The 26264-nt window shown below is 41.9% G+C and overlaps 1 protein-coding gene across 8 annotated transcripts in view; it reads right to left on the reverse strand.

Annotated features, from left to right (window-relative positions):
- Window positions 1-26264, reverse strand: part of PLEKHM3 (pleckstrin homology domain containing M3) — a 278205-nt gene that overhangs the window by 186529 nt on the left and 65412 nt on the right. For all 8 annotated transcript variants that reach the window (XM_062190562.1, XM_062190525.1, XM_062190542.1 and 5 more), the window contains exon 4: window positions 6545-6690. In XM_062190562.1, coding sequence (XP_062046546.1) covers window positions 6545-6690 — 146 coding nt within the window. The remainder of the gene's footprint in view (window positions 1-6544; window positions 6691-26264) is intronic.

A 26264-nucleotide genomic window follows, 5' to 3' on the forward strand; every position in this document is an offset into this window, starting at 1 on the left:
TTATTAATACTCCACAGGACAGACAAGGAAATGCTTAAGATGACAGACTTTGCTTTGCTCTGCAAAATCAACTTTTTTCCTTTCTTTTAAAGATATTCAAGCCAGCCACATCCTTGCTATTAGGCAGAGCAGGCAGATCTAACAGATGAGTTCTGGGGTTGGAAACTGATAGGTCTGAGGTGACCTTCACAATTAGGTGCATTAAGTTAAATCCTGGTGTCTGAGAAAAGACAGACAGACACTGGACTAAATGGAACAGAGCAAGTTAACGCCAGGAAGAGATGATCCAGATAAGACCCAACAGCTATGATCTCGCTCTACAACCCTCCCTGGCCCACTGAGAACTTGGGAAGAAGTGCCTAGCAAAGCAGCTTTTACTCATGTTCAGTATGGTTAAAGTGTGTGTCCCTAATAAATACTTTCAATGAGCTATCCATGCTCTTGAAATCAAATCTGGTCACTTGAATGAGCACAACAAAACATCCTGACTGGTAGACTCCAAGATCAATGATGGCTACACTGATGATTCTGTAGCCTCCAGGGCTCCCTGCAAACAGCCCTGGATCTCCTTCTCCATTTCTTACCTTCATGAACCAGGCCTGCTTTTTTCATTTTCCTCATTCAGTGCTACCTTTTCTGCTTTTGCTCCACTAATTGGGTGTACTCTGCTGGCAGCTGCCACCAGCCCAAGTTCCCAATGGATCATGGGACTAGGCCTGCCCCATTCATTTGCTCTCCATGCACCTTACTTAGCTGTCAAAGGCCTGCTCCAGGCTGATTAATCTACTAAACCTGTTAAACCAAACTCAATTAGCTCTCTTTTCTTCTAAATGTTTTTATCTAATACACATGTGGCAAATATATTTATAGGCTATACTCAGAGTGTCGAGTACAAGATGCAAAGGAAAGAATGATAACTCTGGTAGAGAGGAAGGGAAAAAATCAGGAAAGGAAATAAGGTTTAAGCTGAGTGTTAAGGTTTGCTGTGTTGTGTGAGGGCAAGAGGAAGACAAGGTGTGAACTAGCCTGGCATGACTGGAAGCAGGAAGGACACATATTGTCTTTTATTCATTTATTTATTTTTAAAGATTATTTTGTTAATTTGAAAGAGTTACAGATAGAGGTAGAGTCAGAGAGAGAGACAGGTCTTCCATCTGCTGGTTCATTCCCCAAATGGCCACAACGGCCAGAGCTGAGCTGATCTGAAGCCAGGAGCCAGAAGCTTCTTCCTGGTCTCCCATGTGGGTACAGGGGCCCAAGGACTTGGGCCATCTTCTACTGCTTTCCCAGGCCACAGCAGAGTGCTGGATCGGAAGTGGAGCAGCTGGGACTTGAACTGATGCCCACATGGGATGCTGGCACTGCAGGCCAGGGCTTTAACCCACTGTACCACAGCACCGGCCCCCACATATGGTCTTAATAAAGAGAATGGTGTGAAGGGGCTAGAAAGACAGGCAGGGACTACAGATCACAAAAGATCTTGCATGTCAGGCTGAGGGAATTGTATTTATTCTGTATACAGTCACAGTAAAAGCTGACCTAAATTGAGCATTTAGTATGTCCAGACACTGTGAGGTGCTTTCTGTGCACGATCATTTAAGTAGCCAGCAAACTTATGGAATAGCTACTACTATTTCCTCCATTCTAGAGGAGAATAAACTAAGAGGGTAAAAAAGGTCAGAGCAGGACTTTTTTGAAATATTACTCAACAAGAAGGTGTGAGGCGGCCACTGACTTCCACTGTTTGCGTGATGCGGAGGTTCGGCCAGCACAGCGGGATTGCTAATGTGGTGGAAAGCACGATCTCAAGAACGAAAGCAGGTTATAAGCACATTTGTCACTGCTAACTGCCAAGGCGGGGCAGATATGGCAGAGGGAGGACTCCAGGCTGGCTATGCAGCCTAGCAATGGGATTCACAAGGCAGGCAAAGCACACTGGGGATACTTGCTGAGCACTGATGCAGAGCATCAATCTGGGGCACACGGAGTTTGAGGTGCCCAGAGGACAAGGCTTCATCCCCTCCAAGCGCATTCCTACTTATCTACTGTGTGCCAGAATTGTGTTAAGACAAGTTCCCTGTGTTCAGGGAGTTCATCTTTATAGAGAAAACAGACAAAGAGCTGTCACATAAATGTGATGTTAACGAAAACAACCATGACTTCCATTCATTAAGTGTTGATCACAGACATTTGCTCACTGTTTTTCTTATCCCAAATTCACACAAATCTCTCAGGTAAATGCTTGCACATGAATTACAATAACGACAAATGTCTATTTGGGGCACACTATGTGCTAGGCATACCTCACAGGCACCAACCCATTAACCAGCAGAACTCTAGGAGGTGTCACTAATCTTATTTTACAGACGAGGAAATGGAAACACAGACAAACTAAGTAACTTGCCCAGGTTAGATAGCTAATAAGTGACAAAGCCAAGACTTGAACCAGGACAGTCTGGGCTCATTTATAGACTGGAAAACTGAGGCCCAGGGAAGCATGAGTCATTTGTCCCAACAAATCAAGCACGTAATAAAAGGTAAAGGTAGAACCTCACTCAGAACAAAGTAATGCAATGGAGGCAGGCTGGAGCCACTACTGTCACCATGACTTGTAGGAACCACCATGAGCTTGCCTGTCTGAAGGATAAGATAAAGCAGAGTGACTCAGGGCAAGCAAAGGGACTCGGAGACCATGCAGCAGAAGCAGAAAAGCAAACAAGAAGGAGGAACCCAAGTAAGAGTTCCGTGGCTTCATGTCCAGCCCCCTGCTCTGTGCCTGCATGCTGGGTGCTAGCCCCACTGTGCTGGCCTTTCCTCCTGCTGTACTCAGTCACAGGTCTCAGCATCAACGGCGGTGCCTCTGTCCTGGGTCTCCATCGGGTCTGCTGCCTTCCGCTCAAACTCTTGGGTGGGGGCTTACTCCTTTCCAATGTGTTTTATTTTTGTGGGGCACACTCCAAGGGATTAAGAGTAACTTTATGATTCTGAACAAAGAGGTAATGGGATGATTTTGCACAAATGCCTATTTAACTTCAAGCTCCTGCTATTAACCCTTAATTAAATGTAATTCTCGAGTCACACATGACATTATGGTGGCACAGAGCAGCGAGAACACTGCAGAAAACGGGGGTGGGGCAGGACAACCACAGAAGGTTTCACTAAGCAGGACATGCTTGTATTCACTCGGGAAGAAGGAGCCCAGATGGCTAGAAACACCTGGAGGACACATGGAAGGGATGCTCATGAGACATGAAAAGTCTCGGCTTTACTACAAAATGGAAGAGGGGGCAGGCATTTGGTTTAGATGCCACTTTGGGTGCCCACATCCCGAATCCTAGTGCCTGGGTTTTCAAGTCCTGGTTCAGCTTGCTTTGAATTCCAGCTTCCTGATAATGCACACCCTGGGAGGCAGCAGGTGATGATGACTCAAGTACTTGAGTCCCTGACACCCATGTGGGAGACCCAGATGGAGTTCTGAGCTCCTGGCTTTGGCCTGGCCCAGCCCTGTTGCAGGTACTTTGGGAATGAACCAGAAGATGGAAATCTCTATCAGCCTCTTTCTGTCTTTCAAATAAAAATAGATAAGAATTTTAAAATATATTTTCAACATGGAAGGGAAGCAGTAAAGACTGATACAAATATAAATTTATAGATATTCATATCCATTCTCATAAATTCAATTTTTTCCTTAAAGTAGGAGGCAAGGTCATATGCCAAGAAGGATTAGGATAAGGCAACTTTTTTTTTTTAAGATTTATTTATTTATTCGAAAGTCAGAGTTACACAGAGATAGGAGAGGGAGAGATAAAGATAGAGATAGAGGTAGAGATAGAGATAGAGAGAGAGAGAGATCTTCCATCCGACGGTTCACTCCCCAATTGGCCACAATGGCAGGAGCTGTGCTGATCCGAAGCCAGGAGCCAGGAGTTTCTTCCAGGTCTCCCACGTGGGTACAGGGGCCCAAGGACTTGGGCCATCCTCTACTGCTATCCCAGGCCATAGCAGAGAGCTGGATTGGAAGAGGAGCAGTCAGGACTAGAACCAGCGCCCATATAGGATGCCAGCGCTTCAGGCGAGGGTGTTAACCCGCTGCGCCACAGAGCCGGCCCCAGGATAAGGTATCTTGAAGACAGTAAAGATTTGAGTGGTATTGAGTAGAACAGGAGAGAGCTGCCCAGGCATATAGAAAAGTATGTAAGTCAACTGGCAACTCACAATTTTCATGTTCATTGTAGACTTCAAAGATTCCAGTAGTCGACAGTAACAGTGCCCTTCCTAACCTACTTGCTCCCAGTTACAAAGCAAGTGATCCTCAGACAGCTATCAGCAAGGAGGCATAAAAACAGTCAGATAAGCTGTTTTTGTATGAAGCACCTTGCATGGAAAGGTTCACTCAAGGCAGATGTCACAATTCTGGCAGAAGGAACAGAAAAGCTTCTAGTCATGTCAGATAAAATAATTATGTTATCTGCTTAGTGGGCGAGACACAGGGACTATGATAAAATCCTAACTCCTTAGTAATCCAGTGAGGAATTAGATTTCTGCACTTGCCAAATTCTACTCCCTTGTTTGTAAAAGGGTAGAAATGCTGTACAAGGCAGCTAACCAATTCACATATCTTATAAAGTTGCCCATTAGACAATAAAAGCAGAAGACCTGGATTTCAGTACCCAAACTGAAGCTGGTGATAGAAGCAAAAATCATCACTATATGGGCTCTGGTGGTGAGTAAATGACCCAACAGAGGAGTGTAAAGTGGGGAAAGGAAATGAAAGAATGAACCTTGACAAACTCTAATATTAAAGATGTAGGCAGAAGAAAAAATCAGAGAAGGCGATTGAGAAAGAAGCGTTGGAAGCAGGAAGAGAACCAAGGGTATGTTATCAAGGCCAATGAAAGAGAATTCAAGCAGAGTGCGATCCAACTGGTCAAACACTATATGCCAAAAGAGTCTAACAGAACAAGAAACTGCCAAGGGTCAACAAGGTGTGGCGAAACTGTAATTGAGAACAGTGGAGTAAAGATTATGAACTGAGGTGGAAGGAATAAACCACCATGTTTCTTCCATGGCTGGAAGGGAGACAATGAGGATGGATGCAGGAGTCAAGTCTGTAGGTGGGATGATGGAATTACTGCCTAATCACTCCTATTGTTTCTATGAAGTCCAAGGTAAAGGTACTTCCCAGAGTAGGACTGGGTATTTAATCTGCTTCAGATCACAGACACTGAAATGAATGATTCTGATGCAAATGGAGGATAACTTCCATAAGCTCCCCAAGCCATACTTACCTGCCTATTAACTGACACGTGTCCAAAGATTTTGCTTTTTCTCTTATTCCATACTCAAAGTACTGGACAAATCTCTTATTGTCTACCTGATTCCATTCTCACTGCCTCAACCACATCATTCTACCAACTCTCCTCTCTTATGGATAGTCCACATCATGATGGAAAATAAACTATTTTTCCCCATTACTATCTTCTCTTTCTTTTTATAGCAACATTCTCAAAAGGGTCAACTGTTCTTGTCTTTTATTTCTCTCTTATTCTATGTTGAGCCCACTCCAATCAGACCTTTGCTCCCATCACTCCATTCAAACTGCTCTCATTAAGGTCACTAATTACCTCCACATTATAAAAAGTCAATGGTCAAGTCTCAGTGCTCATCCTATTTGACCCATCAGCATCTGTCACAATTCATCTGGAAACAACCTTCAGTTGGCTTGTCAGACACCCTGGGATTCTTCTACCTCACTGCTCACTCCTTCTTGACCTCCTTTATTGGTCCCTCCTCTTCTCCCTATTCTCTTAAGTTGGAGTATCCCAGTATGCTTTGGGTCTTCTACTTCTCTATTGACTCACATTTTTGCAGCTACTAATCCTGCTATTTTCACTTCTTGCACATCCTTCTTGGCTGTTAGCAGGTACTTTGCAAAGCTATTAGCATACAGTTACACATCTTACTTGTTTCCCCTTTGCAATAAACAACAGCCCAGATGAAGGCCTGGGAAGGCTCAGCACATTGTTTGCTATAGGCCCTACCCAAAAGCCCACATGGTTTCTCTCAGGGTTCCAGTTCTGTGGGCTGGATTTGCTTGCATATTGACCTTCACATAAGCAGGAATGCTACTCTACTGTAAGAATTACCTTGGATTGTGTAAGTCCTCTCCAAAGATAACTAGCATGCTTATGCATTCATTATTTTCCCATTTTTATCTTCCCATGTTGTTATCTAATAAGAAAAACAAAAGGAGAGGTCTTCTCTCACCATCAGATTTCTCTCTTAGTATCTATAGTTAGCTATCAAGGCCCAAACATAAAAACTACTATACATATCTTTTTAAATAAAGAACTCAGTAAGAGTCATAGTTAAGAAGTTTCCAATGGTAAGATATAGGGGAAGTATTAGATAAGATCTTGTAGCTTTTATGAGACTACCTAGTCAGGGTTACTCCAAATTGTTTTATTTTTATCTTTATAATCCACCTGACAATATATGAACACCTTAGTTGTTACTACTAAGTGAACCCAGTTTGTATACCCACCTTGTACTTTGAAGTATCCCAGTTGTGGACTATGCGGGCTGGGATGAGGAAGCTGTCGTCCACGTGGCAGTTGCTACAGTAATACCAACCACTGTAATTGCACACCTTGGCTTTCCCATTAGAAAGGCCAATGGATCGCTGGCAACCTGGTCAAAAGACAAAAGAAAGAATCCATGATTATTGTTGTACAAAACAGGGCTGTATAAAACTCAAGTTAAATAAAAACCTGTATCAGGCAAGAGGTCACAGAGAATACATGCACAGATGTGTCACCTTCTTCCTAGTCTGACAGCCCGCATCCTTCGCCTCCTCAGGGATTTCTGTGTCACCTGACTGGTGCCCTGTCTCAGGCCTCTTCTGATTCCACCTCTGCTGCCAGATATCAGTCTCTCTATAACCCTGCCTTTATCTCCTCCTCACTTGCCTGCTCCGAAATTCTATTCCCACCAGACACTTGGTTGGGAGCTTCTCCTACAGGATCTGTTTTAACCTGCACAACCCCTATGCAGAAGATATTATCAACTCTATTTTGCAGATGAAGAACCAGGATTTTCACTAAGTGAAAAAGCTTGTCCGAGGTCACTCTGCCAATAAAAGGTAGAGTTTGGATTCGGCTCTAAGCTTGTCAGATGCTAAAATGATCCTAAAACTGATAATGTAGCCCTCCTTTGCTTACAAAATCAATGTAAGGAATTTAGCCTTCGGCCCCAGCTCACCTTTGCAACTCTTCTCCAATAGGAGTATTTACCTCTTTATTCCCTTACATATTGTGCTGCAAATAAACACAGCGTGCTCATTCCACTCATCACGTATTGTGCACATCACTCCTCCTTACACAATACCCTCTTCTTAGCTCTCTACTTCAACAAATCTTGCCCACTATTCAAGGCCTGCAAAGTGATTGCTACTGCCCCTTCTATAGCCAAGAAGGTCCACGATTCTGTAAGCACAGTCATGGCACTGTCAGGGGACCTGGCCTACCATAAAGAAGCCATTATTTTTATTTAGATAGGATGAACTACCTTATCTTCTACGGATAAGTATGAAGATTCTGTCCCTATCATCTCCAAAAACAAACCTCTAGAATCCCCAGAACAGGTAATCAAGAATACAGCAATTTGTATTTTAGAGAGTCTGAAGTTTCTGACTGGTGGTTTTCATTTTAGAGATCCTTCCATCTGGTCCATTTCCTGGCTCAATGTCAAGAACAAAATTGATCAAAAAGATCTGACATGAAGTCTATTTCATGATGTGGATACAAGAATGAACTATTCTTTCAATAATAATAATACTACAATGATGAATATTGCACCTCATTTCCATTACAAGATGCTCAAACACACTTATTTAACAAACTGTCAGCTTAAGAAGACAATGATAAACATGAACTCCAATTCAACAGAACTTTCATTTCCATTCCTAGTAAAATGGCATCAGTAATCAAGCAGATTCCATCTTCCAATAAGAGTTAGATCTTACTATTCTTAAACCCAAGAGGTACTGAAAGACAGTAAATAAATGTTAGTATTATGCTTCAAGAGCTTGATCCTGTTCCGTTCTAGAATGACTGAGTAGCAACAAAACCATAATAAGCTCCTGTTTATCTGACTGGCTGAGGAATGAGAAATGTGTGAAAGACAAGGGAAGCAAACACGCTTCTGTTTGACAGAGGAGACTGTCATGATCACAGGGCTGTGGCTGCTGGAATGCTGCTTCCTGCACTCACCGACTGCATTACTCATTAGGCATTTAGCATGTGCCTCCTTGAACTGGCCTGCCTTTTTATGGGCTTGCCCAGCTAGAACTGCAATATAAACTGCTCAGACCTGGTTTTTTTTTTTATCCTCAGCACTTAACACAGAGCTTTACACATAGCAGACAACCAATAAATGTTTATGTTGACGGGATGACAAACAGTATTATTTGGCACATGTACACTCACAAACACATAAGAGATTTTAATTTCCCATAGCTACACTAAAACTGATCCTCTTAACTTGTTCACTTACCTCTCATAGCAGGCAACTTTCATTAGTATCCCTGTTAAAACATATTGCCCTTTCTAAGAACTATATATTATACCTGTGTTCATACATGAACTGTGAGGCAGAGTTCAGGGGATCCTGACATATCCTAGACACTGGGATATTGCTATTCCCAACAATCAGTAGATCGTCAAACTGACTTACACTGAAATGACACTGAATAGAATTCAGTCATTCCTCATGTTTTAGAAGGAGATTATGGGGGTCATCGTTGCGGAATAGCAGGTAAAGCCATACCCATTTGGGTGCCGGTTCGAGTCCTAGCTGCTCTACTTCCAATTCAGCTCTCTGCTATGGCCTGGGAAAGCAGTAGAAGATGGCCCAAGTCCTTGGGCCCCTGCACCTGCATGGGATACCCGGAGGAAACTCCTGGCTCCTGGCTTCGGATAGGCCCAGCTCCAGCTGTTGCAGCCATTTGGAGAGTGAACCAGCGGATGGAAGACCTCTCTTTCGGCCTCTGCTTCTCTGTAACTCTGCCTTTCAAATAAATAAATAAATCTTTTTTAAAAAAAGATTATGATCTTGCAGAGATTCAGGATTATTATTATAGCTGAAATTCTCACCATATAACACTGAAAACATAACAGGTTATTTTAGCATTATGTTTATTCGAATTTTTGATATAATAAACATCAGTAAGCAATTGCTAGATATTTATATATTCCTTAGTAGGTACTGCTGGGCTTATCAGTCTATAATTTTACTGGTTTTATTATAATTTTCTAGATGCAAGATATATAGGCAATATTAAAACAAATATGCATTTTAGTGAAGGATAACACCTAAAAACCTTTATATCAACTTGAGCACACAGGTCCAAACCTAATATTATAGGCGGTGAAGTACATGAGCTAACTAAAATGAATTCACAGCTTTGCACAGGTGTCTGGGTGCACTGTGGAAAGGGTGAGTTATATGGCTAAGGTTTATTCAAGTTTTGGCTTAGACTAAAGCAACCGCAGATAAACTCCTGTCTCCAGGTGTCTTTACCTCCCTACTTTATTTAGAACCATGCTATTCCACTGTCAGCACCAAAATCACCCAAATGACCCAGAAGAAGGTCTGAACCTGCCTGCCTTCTTGGGACTGCTTTGGACATGTGGTGCAAAGACAAGCTTTGGTCTAGAAGCTAAAGGCCTGGGTCTTTTCTCACCCGGCCTTCCTCACCATAAAATTATTAAAGGCATAGCTTAAATTGGCATGTTGCCAAATTCAGTGAGCATCTGAATTTTCTGGTGATATGCGTCTCTCCCAACCCTGATGATTTTTAATTCTGTAGATTTGGAGAAAGAACCAGGAATTTCCATTTCCAGTGAGCATCCACCCACCACTGCCACCAGCATCACCAGCAGGGATTCTGGGTAGATGCTGAGACGTGCTCCCTAATTTCAAGGTAACCTCCAAGGTCCCTCCAAGCTCTAATAAAATTCTGACTGTATTATAAAAAAAAAGTGCAGAAGGTACACAGACTTCTCAGTGAAAAGCTCATAATTTGTCACACAGTTTACTTTCTAGGCTTCCAAAATCAACATTTCAGGCTCTTAGTTGATTTCTAAAAATTGGCCATGTAGAAACAACCTGAGCTCATTTTACCAGTGTTTTTCCAGAGCATTCTTGTCTCCACTGGGAAGTGTTCTATTCAGCTGAGACAGAATCAAAACTTTTAACCCCCAAATGCAATGCATTTGTCTTTGAAAGAACACAAGATGGTTGGGAAAGAAGATTAGAGGCTCCTTAGTGGTCCAGTGTAGACTCATTTTCTAAAAAACAACATACACCACTTATTTGAAGAAGGAAACACCCGTCCTTTCAATTAACGACAAGATTTCCTTTAATATTATACTAGTAAATCAGAGACTAAAAATGTCTTCAGCAATTCCCCTATAAAGATACACAATCTGGGATTTTACTTTATTATTGTGAAGTTTTCAACAGGAGAAAAATGTGTTTTCTTAATAATGACAGTGACAAAAACACATTTTTTTTGGAGGGTGCCAAGGCTGGACTCTGAAAAGCGACATTATGGGGAGAAAAATAGAGCTGCAGAGTAGAGACAAAAAATAATTAATTGAAATAACTAATTAGAGCTTATTTACATATATTTTTATGTGCTTTCAAACAGACTTTTCCACAATGTTTCTAAATTAAAGAGCATTTGTAGTGGGGAACACTCGACATGTTGGATCAAAGCAAATACATTCTTCCTAGTCTCTTTTTGAAACTTTTCAGAGAGTGTATTCAATTCAGAGGAACAAAAACCTATCTCACAAGAGAACCCACTGGCCTTTTTTTTTTTTTTTTTTCATTGCTTCCCACCCCACTTCAAATCTTTAATGAACACATGCTCTGAAGAGCTTAGCTTCCCCTCTGATACACTTTTGGAAACAAATGTTACCATTTAACCAAAATCCCATTTTCTGCATGTACAGTCTATTTCCCAAATGGCCTTTCACTAAGACACCCAAAAGAATCTGTTGCTGGGGGTCTAAGCAGAAATTTTGGCATAATTCTCCAAAAAAGCACAATCTTTCTTACAAGTGTACCCAGTGAGCTCAATTGGCTGCCTTGTGGTGTTACGAAGGCTGAGATCTTGAGGATGAGCCAACTACTTGCTCTCTACTGCCCAGCTACCAATCCAGCCCTTCTTCTACTGAGCAGCAGTGGGAAAACTCAAGGGCATAAGAGGGAAGTGACAAGAGCTGAAGCTGTGTCCAGGTGACTCTCTCACTTTGGGAAGAACTCATGTGATGCTTTCCAGGCATGGTAGTCATGCCAGCCCCTTTCCGTGTCTTAAAGTAAGCTTCCACCTAATTTGGTTAGATCAGTTCAGGGTTTTGTACTTGGAAAGTAAAAATGCCCTAAGGAAAAAAAAATAAGGGGGCAAAGAAAAAAAGAGAAGGTGCCTTTGTGATAGGAAGGGAAAAAGAGAGAGAGGACACAGTTTCACTCTGCTCCGATTAAAAAAGGAAGAAAGGAAAACACCTGTCAAGGTTCATAGCCTCTTTGCAGACATGGGGTGGGGAGAGATGTCCACAGGAATGAGAAGGGCGACTTCCCCATCTCTTCTCCTTTCCTGTCCGGTCCTGGCAGGGCCAGCTAGCTGTGGTAAGCACTATATAAAGTGCTGCTTGCAGGCCTGGACTTTGATCACATCCCCTTGAGACCAGATTTTCCAAAATAAAGGAAACCAGAAATGGAGACTAAATGACTTGCCATTTTACAAGACTTAGGGGGAAAAAGTCATAAAGAACTTAGCTTTCCCTGCTTACAGTCTATAATCATTGGCTCATTAAGTGGTTAAGTGTTTAACATACACTTAAAAAAACCAAAGTGTTACATCTGGTATACAGTTGAAAGTTCTGTTTATCCAGCCTGGGATTAGCACAGAGCTGGGCACAGTGTTTAAACAAAGGATTGTTTGGCACAGGGCACAGCCATATGTTCAGTGTAGCTCTGATATCCATTAAAGGAAGTGGGAGCAAAGCAAACTGGGCCCCAGCCTTGCATCTTCCATAGTTGGAGGGGATGGAGCTGAGATATGAGTGAGACTGACCACACGTGTGTTGTTGCAAGAAACTTGGTAGAACTGATGTTACAGAATTCTACATAATTGTAGAATGGAACTGGGACAAAGGGTGAGAGACACTGAGAAACACCAACTCAGGAATCAGTGATCTAAAACTTTTCCCATCTCAAGTATCTAAGTCACTCTATCTTTGGGACAAAGTGGTGACCCATAAAGTAGAAGATATCAACTTAGTCATACAATCAATTAAGATGTTAAACATTTGGATGGAGACTCAGGTACATACCACTGAGTGAGCAAAGCGGGGTGGGGGTGGGGACCCAGAAAAATCAATTGTGCACCACTTGTAATTTCTAATAAAAAGAGTATGGCATGCTGCTGATAGTCCTTTGTTGAGTTTATGGACCCACTTGTAACACTTTAAAATGATATCCTCCTTAAGATTATAAGCTCCCTTCCCCAGGGAATAAAACCTTCCCAGGTGAGAGGGAAAATACATGCTCAACTACAATCCTGAAATGCACTGACTGCATCCAAAGCTATACCAACATTTATTTCTGTTCATCAGAAAAGAGTTTCTTTCATGATGGCTTTATTTTATGCTCATCTACAAATTTTATAACAGTGAGAAATGACATATGAGAAATTGTCACTACTTGTTGGCCGAAACTTTGACTCATAAATTTCTCCGCACAGAGGGCTGACACATGTTAAAAAGCATAAATAAAACTTGGAAGGAAACGGTTCCTACTATGGCTGACACACATTTAGGTTAACTTAAGCTGGCACTTGCAGAATGGACTGCAGCTGTTGTGGAGATAGCTATGGCCTTCAGAATATAACAGAAGTAAATAACTCCTCCTGGACAAAATGGATGTACCCAACTAAAGAATTTTCCTTTCAGCAAAGCAATGTGGCAAATGTGCTTGTAAAGTATAACACACATTATATCCATAGAGACAGCAACTGAGACAAAGAGACATCAACTGTCCAAGACACAGGCTGTCTATGAAACATAATCATGTCGGCTATACTTGCAGGGCTAAGGCAACCAAAGACAGACAAGCAATTCAGAAAACCCAATAAGAATATTAATTGGTTTAAAATTTAAAGGTATCCTCTACATTGTAGGTGAAATTTTGTTTTTTAATTTATTTGCTTTTTTTTTTTGCACTGAATATTTAAATAGCTAAGTTAGCTTTGACTTGTAGGGCCTATGTATTAACAGCGCTAAAGATACTGTATTTAAGTAAAGAGGTGTGTCAAGTAATTACTGCTGATTGAAAATATAAACTTGCTAAATTCTACAATGTTTGTTTAATCTCATGGAATGCTGTTATTAGGATTATAAATCGTGTGAAATAAATTAATAAATACCAAGTAGGTTCCAACTTGAGTTGAGAAGTGTCAAGATTTATTGGTCTTTCAGGTAAACAATGATTGAGAACCTAAAGTCAATATTTAGTCAAAATTTATCTTGAAAGGCAATAAATCTTGATTTTTGCTAAGGCAAGTAAGTAAATATGTGCTCTGTTCTAGAGATTCTGACTTTTTCTATCTACAAATATCTATGTTGCGTTGTAAATATAATGTGTAACATAATATGTGACACAGATTTTCACATCTAAACACATGACTTGTTATTGAGTTTCTTTATTTTTTCTCATAAGGCCCTTCAACAGCAATGTTTATACTAGTGTAAAATAAGTTTGATAATGAAATGCTATAAATTCAGCTTCTAAGACATGTTTTAAGTGTATTAATTTAGTCTAAATTTAGTTTTTTTTCCCATCCTTGTTTTCCTCTACCAGTCCATGGCTAGACTTTCTCATTTACCTCTGTCTCTATCAGCTCCACTTCTGATCTAGGTCCCTGCTAATGCCCGGAGAAATTGGTGGAAGATAACCCAAGTGCTTGGGACCCTGCGATCCATGTGGAAGACCATGTGGAAGATCCATGTGGAAGATGGAGTTCTAAGCTCCTGGCCTCTGTCTGGCCAGCCCCAGGTATTTCAGATATTTGGGGTGTGAACCAGCAGATGGAAGATCTCTCTTTCTCTTGCTCTTGCTCTGTCTTTCCTTCTCTTTCTGTAGCTCTTTCAAATACATAAATAAATCTTTAAACAAGAAAAAAAGAAGTTTATAATATATGGTGCAGTTGCTTATGGTGCTGCTTGGGATGTCTGCATCCCATATCAGAACACCTGTTTTTGAGTTCTAGCTCTAATTGCAGCTGCCTGCTAATGCATGACTTGGGATGCAGCAGATGATGGCTCAAATACTTGGGTCCCTGCCACACATGTCAGAGACCTGGATTGAATTTAGCTCCTGGCTGTTACAGCCATTTGGGGAGTGAACCAACAGATGGAAGATCTTTCTCTCTTCCTCCCTCTCTGTCTTTCTCTGGATCTCTATACCCTCCAAATAAATTTAAATTAAATAAATTTTAAAAATAGAAAATGGTAATAATTTAAAAATTAAAATACCAAGTAAACAATAAATAGGTAAATATATGATGCTTACCATAGGCCAGGTACTGTTATAAGCTCTTATATACATTCATGTGTGTATTCACTTAATCTTCATATCATTTCTACATGGTCTATAATATCCATCTTCATTTTACAAATGAAGCAACTGAGGTAGAGAGTGATAAAGTAACTCTGACCAAGGTTGTATAGCTGGTAAAAAGGTAGAGCCTAATAGAAGTGGCTGATTTGGCACTTTATGAGCAACACTAAGCAACTAAAAAGGTGAATTTTCATGTAGCTATCTCCTTGTAGATGGCATAAAAACTGTCCCCCTGTAGATAACGAAATGACAAGGACATAAAATATGCATCAATTTATACAAAACAATATGACTTAGTTCATCAATGATTTTAGCACAGGACCTTATAAGCATTAGTCACACTTCGGAATATGGAGGGTGAAGGGGAGCAAGTGAATGAATACAGGGAAAGCAGAGGCAGTAAGAGATGCGCAATGGAGGAAGCAATCACCATGTACTGGGAGATCTAGTGGGATCTACAAATAAAGGGACATTTGAGCTGGGAATGGAGGAAGATAAGAGATTTTAGAAAGGAGCACATTACTAAAGCTCAAATCAGAAAAATCAGAACATGTTTGGAAAACAGTGAATATGCTAGCTATCTGGGATTCATTGTAAATTAAGTAGAGGGATGTTGAAAGAAGAGCTTAAAGGCTGGCGCCGTGGCTTAACAGGCTAATCCTCCGCCTTGTGGCGCCGGCACACTGGGTTCTAGTCCCGGTTGGGGCACCGGATTCTATCCTGGTTGCCCCTCTTCCAGGCCAGCTCTCTGCTATGGCCCGGGAGTGCAGTGGAGGATGGCCCAAGTGCTTGGGCCCTGCACCCGCATGGGAGACCAGGAGAAGCACCTGGCTCCTGGCTTCAGATCAGCACAATGTGCCGGCCGCAGCGGCCATTGGAGGGTGAACCAACGGCAAAAAGGAAGACCTTTCTCTGTGTGTGTCTCTCTCTCACTGTCCACTCTGTCAAAAAAAAAAAAAAAAAAAAAAAAGAGCTTAAAATGATAAAAATAGAGCTAAAACATAAAAGTACCAAACGTTCAGGGTGAAGAATCCTTGCTGATCAATAAGAAATAGGAACAGAAGGCTGGTGTTGTGAAGTATGAATAAAGCCACTTCCTGCAACACTGGCATTGCATATGGGTGTCAGTTTGTGTCCCAGGGCTCCACTTCCCATCCAGCTCCCTGCTAATGGCTTGGGAAAAGCAGCAGAAGATGGCCCAAGTGTTTGGGCCCCTAAACCCATGTGGGATACCTGGATGAAACTCCTGGCTTCAGCTTGGCTCAGCCCTGACCATGGCAGCCATCTGGGGAGGAAAAATCTCATCCTCTGTCTCTCCCTCTCTGTAGCTCTAACTTTCAAATAAATAAGTAAATCTTAAAAACAAAAAAGTAAAAGGATCAGAGTTGTTTGAAACAGATAGTAATAGGAGCCTTTAAAGGATTAATTGGTGAGCCAGCTCAGTGGCATAGTGGGTAAAGCTGCCGCCTGAAGTGCCAGCATCCCATATGGGTGCTGGTTTGAGTCTCAGCTGCTCCACTTCTGATCCAGCTCTCTGCTATGGCCTAGGAAAGCAGTAGACGATGGCCCAGCTCCTTGGGCCCCTGCACCCACGTGGGAAACCCAGAAGAAGCTCCTGGCTTTGGATTGGCCCAGCTCCGGCCATTGCGACCATTTGGAGAGTAAACCAGTGGATGGAAAACATCTCTCTCTCTCTCTCTCTCTCTCTCTCTCTCTCTCTCTGCCTGTCTGTAACTCTGCCTTTCAAATAAATAAATAAAATCTTAAAAAAAAAAAAGAAAGGATTAATTGGCAAGAAAAAAAATCAGAAAGGGAGGGAACCTGTTGTAAAGTTATTGCAAGTGTGAACGTGGTTAGAGGTAGGCATACACAGTACCTCTCAGCTAGGGAAGATTTTTTTTTCCCAACAGGGGATATTTGCAATGTCTGCAGATGGTTTTGGTTGTCACAAAAAAGTGGGCAAGGAAAGCTTTTGGCACATAGTGGCACATAGCAGAGATACTGCTAAACACTCTACAATGCACAGGACAGCCTCTCCATAATAAGGAATTATCTGGCCCCAAATACCCATAGTGCTTTGAGGGTTTTTTTTTTTTTAAGATTTATTTTATTTATTTGAAAGACAGAGTTATAGAGAGAGGTAGAGAGAGAGAGAGAGAGAGAGGTCTTCCATCCACTGGTTCACTCCCCAGATGGCCGCAACGGCCAGAGCTGCGCCAATCCGAAGCCAGGAACCAGAAACTTCCTCCTGGTCTCCCACGTGGGTGCAGGGGCCCAAGGACTTGGGCCATCTTCTACTGCTTTCCCAGGCCACAGCAGAGCTGGATAGGAAGAGGAGCAGCTGGGACTAGAACCGGCGCCCATATGGGATGCCGGTGCTTCAGGTGAGGGCTTTAACCCACTGCGCTACAGCGTCACCCCCCCCCCCACACACACACACACATAGTGCTTTTGTTGAAAAACCCTGATACAGTACAAAGACAAGAGGGCAAAATGCAAGATCTGAATACTGATCCTACTCCATCACTTTCTCTGACAGCGAAGGCTCCACCATACATTCTAGGGAGGAGAAGGAGCCCATTCATCAGCTCTACTTTCTCATCCAAAGAAAACGATTCATGCTGCTAGGTTGGTTTAAAGAAATGCCATGGCAGACAGGCCTCACCCACACTGCACCACTCTTTCCTGGGCTACCTAGTAGTAACATCTGCACCAAGCTTGAGGCTCTTTTCTCTACAGATTAATTCCTCTGGGGAAACACCTGCCCACCAAGACTCCTCTTGAAAGACAGTGCAGAAACAGAAAGGGCGTAGTTAAGCTGATTATTTCAGACAGGCAAGTTGACTGTGGTGGCAATAATGCACTTTAGTCATACTTTCCTCCCTTTCTCTGTCAGTGCTATCTTAAAACATGGGGGTACCAGGATTCACCACATACTCTCCTGCAATCCCAGACAGGAAAGGGAAGCCAACCTTGCAACCAGGGAAATGCTGACTTGAGACACTGGAGAGAGAGCTTTAGGGGAAGAAGGCTTATTGCAAAGAAACGGTCTTTTAGAATGACCTCTAAACCAGCACTAAGCCACTTTAGAGCATGAGACAAAAGAAAAAAAAACAGTAATACTGATGCTGCCCTATTTAAGCCCTTAAATTTTGTTCTTGATTGTTAAAAAAATTACATTGATATTACTTGTCTTGATTACTGAGGTTTTGTTGACAACCCCTTAAATTCTATACCCAAAGCAATGCCCTGCCCTGCACTCCTCACACAGAATCCAACGTGTGCCCCAACTCTGCTCTTTCTACAGTGAATCCTCACGCTGTTGAACATTATATGAAACTACCACTAACTCTCTTTTCACGATTCCCTAGTTATATCTCAATTATGATTGTTTTGACAGGTCAAAATCTCTTATTGGCTTAGAAGTTTAGATTATCTTCTTGGTTTACCTGAAAAGCAGCCAATCTTTCCTCACTCTGTTTCTAGAACTTAGCTTTTCTTCCAGCTTGATGTTAGAAGTCTCCCCTTACATCACCCCATCTAGCCCACAGCTTCTATCACACAGGGTCCCACCAGGGTCCCCTCTGGCTTCTCTTTCGTGTCACTCCCTAGTCTTAATGCCCGATTCTCCTTCTTATATTTCATGAGAGCTTCATCTCTTTGAACTTTAGAGTATCTTTAAAACACAACCTCTCCTGTTCTTTGCTGAAACCTCCGAAAAAAACCCTGACAGCATCTCTTAGAGTAATTTTTACTTGAGCTATTTTAGTAATGACAACAATTTGATAAAATTAAAGTCATGAGAGTGGATCCAGGTAGTACTAGAACAGTCTCAAAGTGAAAAAGATTACTTTCATCAGCTTCCTTTAAACCCAGGCCTGAATTTCCTCATTTTTCACCCCAAACCAAATTCTTTATGTTCTACAAGATTTAGGAACAGCCTTTCTTTCTTTTCTTTTTTCTTTTTATTTATTTGAAAAACAGAGTTACATAGAGAGGTAGAGACAGAGAAAGAGGTCTTCCATCTACCGGTTCACTCCCCAGATGGCCACAGTGGCTGGAGCTGTGCTAATCTGAAGCCAGGAGCCAGGAGCTTCTTCCAGGTCTCCCGTGCCATCTGGGCATGGATCTGGGCCATCTTCCACTGCTTTCCCAGGCCATAGAAGAGAGCTGGATCAGAAGAGGAGCAGCCAGGACTAGAACCGGCACCCATATGGGATGCCGGCCTCTCTGTTTTCTCTTAAGACTTCTTTGCAAGCTTTTCTGTCTCTCTAAAAACACGTTTGTAACTATATCCAAAGTTCATTTTCTAGCCAAGGTTTAGCATCTGCAGATGGGCTGCTTCCACCAAATTTTAAAGACTTGGTAGGGGGCCAGCATTGTAGCCTAGCAGGCAAGGCAACTGCCTGCGACACCAGCATCCCATATGGGAGCCAGTTCAAGTCCCAGCAGCTCCAATTCCTATCCAGCTCCCTGCTAATGGCCTGGGAAAAGCAGCAGAAGATGCTTTTCCATATGGCCCCTGCCATCCATGATAGACCCAGATGAAACTCTTTGCTTTGGCCTGGCCCAGCCTGGCCACTGTGGCCATCTGGGGAGTGAACCAGGGGATGGAAGATATGTCTCTCCCTCTCTCTCTCTCTCTCTCTGACTCTGACTTTCAAGTAAATAAATCTTTAAAAAAACAAAAGGACTTGGTAAGTAAGACACACACACACAAAATGCCTACAGGTGGGAAATGCCTGTTCTCTGACACTCATGTTGCCATTGGAAAGGAATTTCCTAGAGTAATATTCCCAGCTTCTCTGCCCACCCGCTATCTAGCCTTCTCCACGGAGTGGTGAGCCATTTGACCAATGCTTTCATAAGGAGGACCCTGACATGCTCACCTGGACTTCAGGGAGTAGGTTTTCTGTCTTCTGTGGTAAGAGGGCACAATCTTAGGGATGCTACCTGTGACCAGGTGAAGTTAGTCTAATTTAGGGTCACATTATGTAACAAATGTATTTTATAAAGAATACACATTTCCCTGGCCCCTGGGAGGAGAATGAAAAAGATTACTTATTACATTGTTAAACCCCTAGAGGGAGGATGGCTCAGCCAGGCAGCATCTGATCAAGGGAGCAGGGAGGAAAGGGGATGGGATCTGGACATGCATGTTGGTGGGTGAACAGTGAGATCACCATGCAGCTGGGCTCAAGGGGTTGCCAAGGAACCCTCGGCATTATCAAGGCACCTTATACTCAAAATTCCCCATCCTAACAATGGATGAGAAACATCATTTGTCCCAAGGTTTCCCATTCATGGTGAGGATGCAACAAGATCCTCTTCATCCAAGAGATTACTTGGCAAGGGGGGGGGGGGGCTCCTCATATTTTCTTGGGAAAAAAAATGCAGTGATGTACAATATTCTGAATTAAGACACCCAACTTTGAGTCAAGCCAATGTTTTGTAACATTTGAATTGTACATAGCCATGGCAGTTTTATCTTTCCTCACGATACAGTGTCAAAGATGCTAACCTATGAGAGCGAGAGCATGGAAAGGCTGGCTCCAGGTTATGTGATAAATCAGTGACAGGTCTATAAACACAAGACTGAGCTCTTGGGATGCTGATCCATCACTTATCCTACCACATCTGGACTCCTCCCAGCTACTACATCATGTGTGTCTTTTTTTTTTTTTTTTTTTTGGCCTGATTTCTAAAATCTAGGGCTCAAGAAGAATATCTTGATTGGCAAAGATGGAGAAAGAGATCAACACTTTCAAATCAAGTCTACCCTATGTGTCAAAAGTGCAGATCTGGTGATTTGAAAGGAAAATGGTTTTCAGCAAAGCTTTCAGTTTATCCCCACATGATATACTTTCTTTCTGAAAAAAAAAAAAAAAATCAGTGCAAGACATATAGTTGCTACATTAGTATGTATCTGGTTAGAAAGTGATTTTTGGGGCTGACATTGTGGCATAGCAGGTAAAGCTGCTGCCTGCAACACTGGCATCCTATATAGGCATCAGTTTGAGACCTGGCTACTCCACTTCCAATCCAGCTCCCTGCTGATGCACCTGGGAAAGCAGCAAAGATGGCATAAGTGCTTGGGACTCTACACACACGTGGGAGACCTGGAACAAACTCAGGGCTCCTGGCTTCACTGGAGCCATTTAGGGAGTGAACCAGAGGACAGAAGATCAACCTCTCTCTCTGTATGTCTCTCCCTATCTCTTTCTAACTCTGCCTTTCAAATAAGCCTAAAAAGAAAGAAGGTGATTTTCAGTCTTTTAGAAACTGATACAAGCCCACATCTTGGGTTCTGGAATCCTAGTTCTCTTTTTAGAAGTGGTATATAGCACACACGGAATTTTTTTCAGTTAACAATAATAAATAAAATTAATTTTGTTGGTTACCTTTATGTCCATTAAAAAAGGAAATACCTTCTATTTTAATCCAAGATTGAGAATCCTACTGGGTTAGGGACTGGGGATGACAAAGTCACTGTCTATGCATGTCCATCATCTGATCTCCCAGACCTGGGGCACTGAGAGGGCTGCAGCCTGGCTGGCCAGCTCAGAGCCAGCCATTTTTTGTCTGCTCCTACAGCTGCGTACTCCCAGAAGCACCCAGAAAGATGGCACCAGAAATTTCTTCCCAAGGCAGAGGCAGCCAAAGCTGGAAGCTATATCCCAGTAGCTTTCTGGAAATGGTGAGTGGCTAAGAATTCCTTATTTTCTGAGGGGCAACCACATACATTATTCATTCCTTTCCACCCAGATTCTATTTTTTGCTAGGAAACAGCAATAGCCATTCCATATCTCATGCTATTAAATAATAAAAAGAAATTCATCTAGTCTTTGTCCATAGTTTCTGGCAGGGAACATCTAAAATCCCACAGTGTCTTTGTTATTCATGAGCCCGTTAGATCAAAACTAGGTTTATGCTAATGGACAACTTTTAGTAGGCCACTAAATAACTTTAGGATGAGGGCTGGTCACCAGAAAGATCAACCACATGATTAGAGGGTTGGGACTTTGAGCCAGCCTGACCTCCAGGGAAGAGAATGGGGCTCGAGACTGAGTTCAGTCACGTGGCCAAGAAACCCCAATAAAAACCCTGGACACTGCAGCTCAGTGGAGCTTCCTTGTTGATGAACACACCGATGTGATGGGAGAGTGACCTAAACTTGACCTCTGAGTCTCTTCATTTGGCTATTCCTGATTTGTATCCTTTATAATAAACCTGCAATTTTAAGTATAGCACTTTCCTGAGTTCTGCAAATTACCGAATCTGAGAAGGTTGTGGGAACCTCTAATTTATAGTCAATCAATCAGAATGTGAGAGGCCTGGGGACCCCTGAACTTGGCATTTACAGTGAGGCAATCTTGAGGAGAACTGAGCCCTTAAATTCTGGAATCTGTGCTAATTCTGGGTGGATAATGTCAGAAGTGAAGTGCAGTGCACCAGTTGTGAATGAAACACAATATGCACAAATGACGAACGAATAGTCCAGTGTCCAGAGAGTTGTACCTTACATTTGAGGAATCCCACTCTGGCAAAACAAAGGTAATATGGCTAATCAGTTTAGAAATACCCATTCATCAGATTAGTGTAATAAAGGCTTTAAGAGGTCCTGTAATCAATAATTAAAAATACAAACAAACAAAAAACAGTCCCCAGGAACTTACAAGATTATAACCGGATTTTCAAAAGGGCAAGTTTGGGGCCTACCACATCCATGTTTTTAAGCAACCTAGAAGACTGTTCATTTCACCTGCAGAAAACTCTAACCAGGGTTTCCTAGAAGACAGCAAAAGTAGGAAACCCACCGATGGGAGGTTCAAAAGAGAGATGCTCAGAAATATTTAGCATGTACTACTGCAGGCCAGACACAGAGCTAGGGAAACACAATGAACAAGACTGACACAGCCCTTACCATCAGGGCATCTGCAGTCAAGTGGGGGAGACAGACACTAAACCATTACACAACTGACAATACAATCCCATTTATAACCAGTACTAGAGTGTGGGCACTAAACCAGCATTACAGTGGAGGGAATTTAATAGCACTTAGGTCAGTTTAGCAGCTGGAAAAGGTATTTTTGGGAGAGCAAGATTTATGTAGTGACCTAAAAGAGTGAGCTAGGATACTGAAGGGGTTGGCAATATTTCAAGGAGAAGCAACTGCAACGTGAAGTCTATGAGCTTCTGTGCATTTGAGGAGCAGGTGGTGCCTCTGAGGAGCAGGACAAAGCTGGTGTGGCTGGAATGTGTGTGGAGAGACTGGCAAGAGGGGAGGAGTCAAAACTGAGGAGGTTCGCAGGGTCTTCGTAAGGATGCTCATGTTTAGGCCAAAATAAAGGACCACTGGGGACAATTTGAATTTTATTTTATTGTTTAAAAGATTTTATTTATTTGATAGGCAGAGTTACAGACAGAGAGAGGGAGAGACAGAGAGAAAGGTCTTCCATTCCCCGGCTCACTCCCTAAATGGTTGCAACAGCCAGAGCTGAGCCAATCCTAAGCCAGGAGCCAAGAGCTTCTTCAGGGTCTCCCATGTATGTACAGGGGCCCAAGCACATAGGCCATCTTCTACTGCTTTCTCAAGCTATAAACAGGGAGCTAGATCTGAAGATAGAGCAGCTGGGACATGCCCGTATGGGATACCAGCGCCGCAGGTGGAAGCTTAGCCTACTAAGCCACAGCATTTGAATTTTAATAACAGTTAAGATTTGCAGTTAAGATTTGGGAAAGGTTGCAGTTAAGTTTTGGGAAAGGTTAGAGTGAAAGACTGACTGGGAGGCTGCTGTGGTCACTGAGGTGAAACAAAACTTGGCTAGTAGCAAACGTGTAGGAGGGAAAGGCTGTCTCAAATTCAAATACTAAGTAGGCTTATCAAGTGTAAAACAACAGTTCACCATAACACCAGGATGTATTAGAAGGAAACCAAAATGCAGGTAAACGATTTGAATTAACCCTTTGCTTTCTTTGTACTTTGGAGGAGACTCCCATCAGAACATCACTGATGCTTCCAAAATTTAAGGAAGAAATGGAAACCTGGAGATGTTTGACAGCAGGTTGATAGCCAATACTGAGCCCATACAGACAAAACAGGTTAAAGAAATGTGTTTATATAACCCTCAGAAAACTGAAGTGTAGCTTGCCTCTCTCACTAAGAACATCCTATGGGCTAGGCCAGCGATTTCTTAAACTTTGTACATCCAAATCAATTAAACATATCTGTTCATTAAAAATCACAGAGATTCTTATTTCAACAGGTCTCAGGAAGGGTCCATCCATCCCTCCCCACATCTCATTCATGACTGTGATGCAAATGATGTTCAGGCCACATGTTAAGAGATCCTTGTGTAGACTCACTGGTGCTGTGGTCCTGCCCTCAAAAGCATGAAGCACACATCTTAGGCCTGTGACTGAATGCCATGAGTGGAGTGGAGTGGGATCATGGAGGGGAAATATTCTACCTGGGGCAATGTGTGCAAGCAGAAGGGGAAGGTGGTCAGGAAAGGCTTCAATAAAATTCTTTGAAGTTAGGATTTTTCACACTCTAAAGTCTCCAACAGGGGCTGACTTTGTGGGTAAAGCCACTGCCTGCAGTACCAATATCCTATTTGAGTATCAGTTTGTCTCCTGGTTGCTCAACTTCTGATCCAGCTCCCCGCTAATGGCCTGGGAAAAGCTGCAGAAGATGGCCCAAGTGCTTGGGCCCCTACCACCCATGTGGAAAACCCAGATGAAGCTCCTGGTTCCTGGCTTCATCCTGGCCCAATGTTGGCCATCTGAAGAATGAACCAGAGGATGGAACATCTCTTTCTCTGTAGTTCTGACCTTCAAATAAATAAATAAATATTAAAAAAAGAAAGTCTCCAACAAAGCACAGTACAGACCTGCACCCAGAACCATAGGAACATCCAAACATGGCTGATATCCTTGATCCCAATACTCATGGTTTTACAGGACTGCTCCAGTTTTTAGCTGACACCAGGGAAGGAGTTTCATGATCTTTTGTTTTTGTAATAATCTGATTTAATTAAAACATTTTCTGTGTTAGCATATTCTAAGGTATAAAGACATATAGGCAGAAGTTTAGTTTACTCTCATACTTCAATTTCTTGGACTATAAGTGGTCCATGTTTAATGAATTAATGATTTAATGAAAATATCAATGCAAGAAATAAATTGGTGGGGCTGGCATTATGGTGTAGCTATTAAAGTTGCTGTCTACCACGCTTGCATTCTATATGGGGACCAGCTTATGTCCCAGCTTCTCCACTTCTGATCCAGCTCCCTGCTAACGGTCTAGGAAAGGCAGCAGAAGATGGTCCAAGCACTTAGGCCCCCAGCACCCATGTGGGAGACCCAGATGAAGCTCCTGGCTCCTGGCTTCAACTTGGCTCAGCCCTGGCCATTGTAGCCACTTAGAGAATGAACCAGCAGGTGGAAGACTTCTCTCTCTCTTTTCCTCCCTCTGTAACTCTGAATTTCAAATAAATAAATAAAATCTTTTAAAAAATAAATTGATATTGCTACATTAATAAATTTGCTTATCTAGAGATATATTTTTAAAATGCTAAGTTTTTCACTTAAGTATATTTCTGCCCTTAGGAAGTATAATGGATTGTACTAAAAAGCCTCTCAGATAGCACTTTCTCTTAGGAGGTCCATGAAAAGCTTAGTTTTTAAAGGAACTTAGCAAGAATTAAGAAGGATTTCGACCCTGGTTTATCCTAAAATATCACCTAGACCAATTTCTCTCCCAGGGAAAGAGAATAAATATAAACATCTAACTTAATGTGGAGTCCAATGGTACATTAACACTTTCTTTTAGAAGTTGAGCAGAAATGAGCACATGATGAGAACAATGTTAACCAAAAAGAAAGCTACAAAAAGGGACAAGAACTTTCCAGACCAAAGTATAGCAACAAAGACTGGGAGAAATGAACCGCTTAAAAAAAAAAAAAAAAAAAAAAAAAAAAGAGCACAGCTATGGCCTATGAAGTTCAGGAAGGTCTATCAAAAGACCCATATCTTCTGAAATTCAAAATGATTTTATTCTTCTGAAACATATCAAAGACGAACATGTGACTTCTATGATGAGAATACCAGGAATAAATCAAAAAAGCAAATTTATATCCTGTAAAATCAAACAGTCTCCTTATATAAAGTGATCAAATCTCTTTGAATTTTAGGATGTGAAATGGTTTAAAACACAAATTATATAACATTCTTCTTCTTTCACAGACTCACATTACTATTTCAATGTATATTCATATTCTCCTTATACATTTATTTTGATTTAAAATTTTTCCTGGACCTACCTAGAAACTTAACAAAAGAGGGCAAAAATTAAGTAATTTATCCAATGACAGATATCAGAGTCAGGAAAAGGGATTCCTGTCTTCTGTTTTCTTAGTCAACTGATATATTTAGTGGTTTAAATTCTCTTCTTGAAAGACTAAAGGTCTTACTTATTAAATGAGGTTTAAATAGGAGACTATATTAATCTGTTCTAATATTCCAGATATTCAAAGAATCAGAGAATGAAAGATGAAACATACTGTACGGAATATGGC

Source organism: Lepus europaeus, chromosome 1 (genome assembly GCF_033115175.1).
Source record: "Lepus europaeus isolate LE1 chromosome 1, mLepTim1.pri, whole genome shotgun sequence".
NCBI classification, from domain to species: Eukaryota; Metazoa; Chordata; class Mammalia; order Lagomorpha; family Leporidae; genus Lepus; species Lepus europaeus.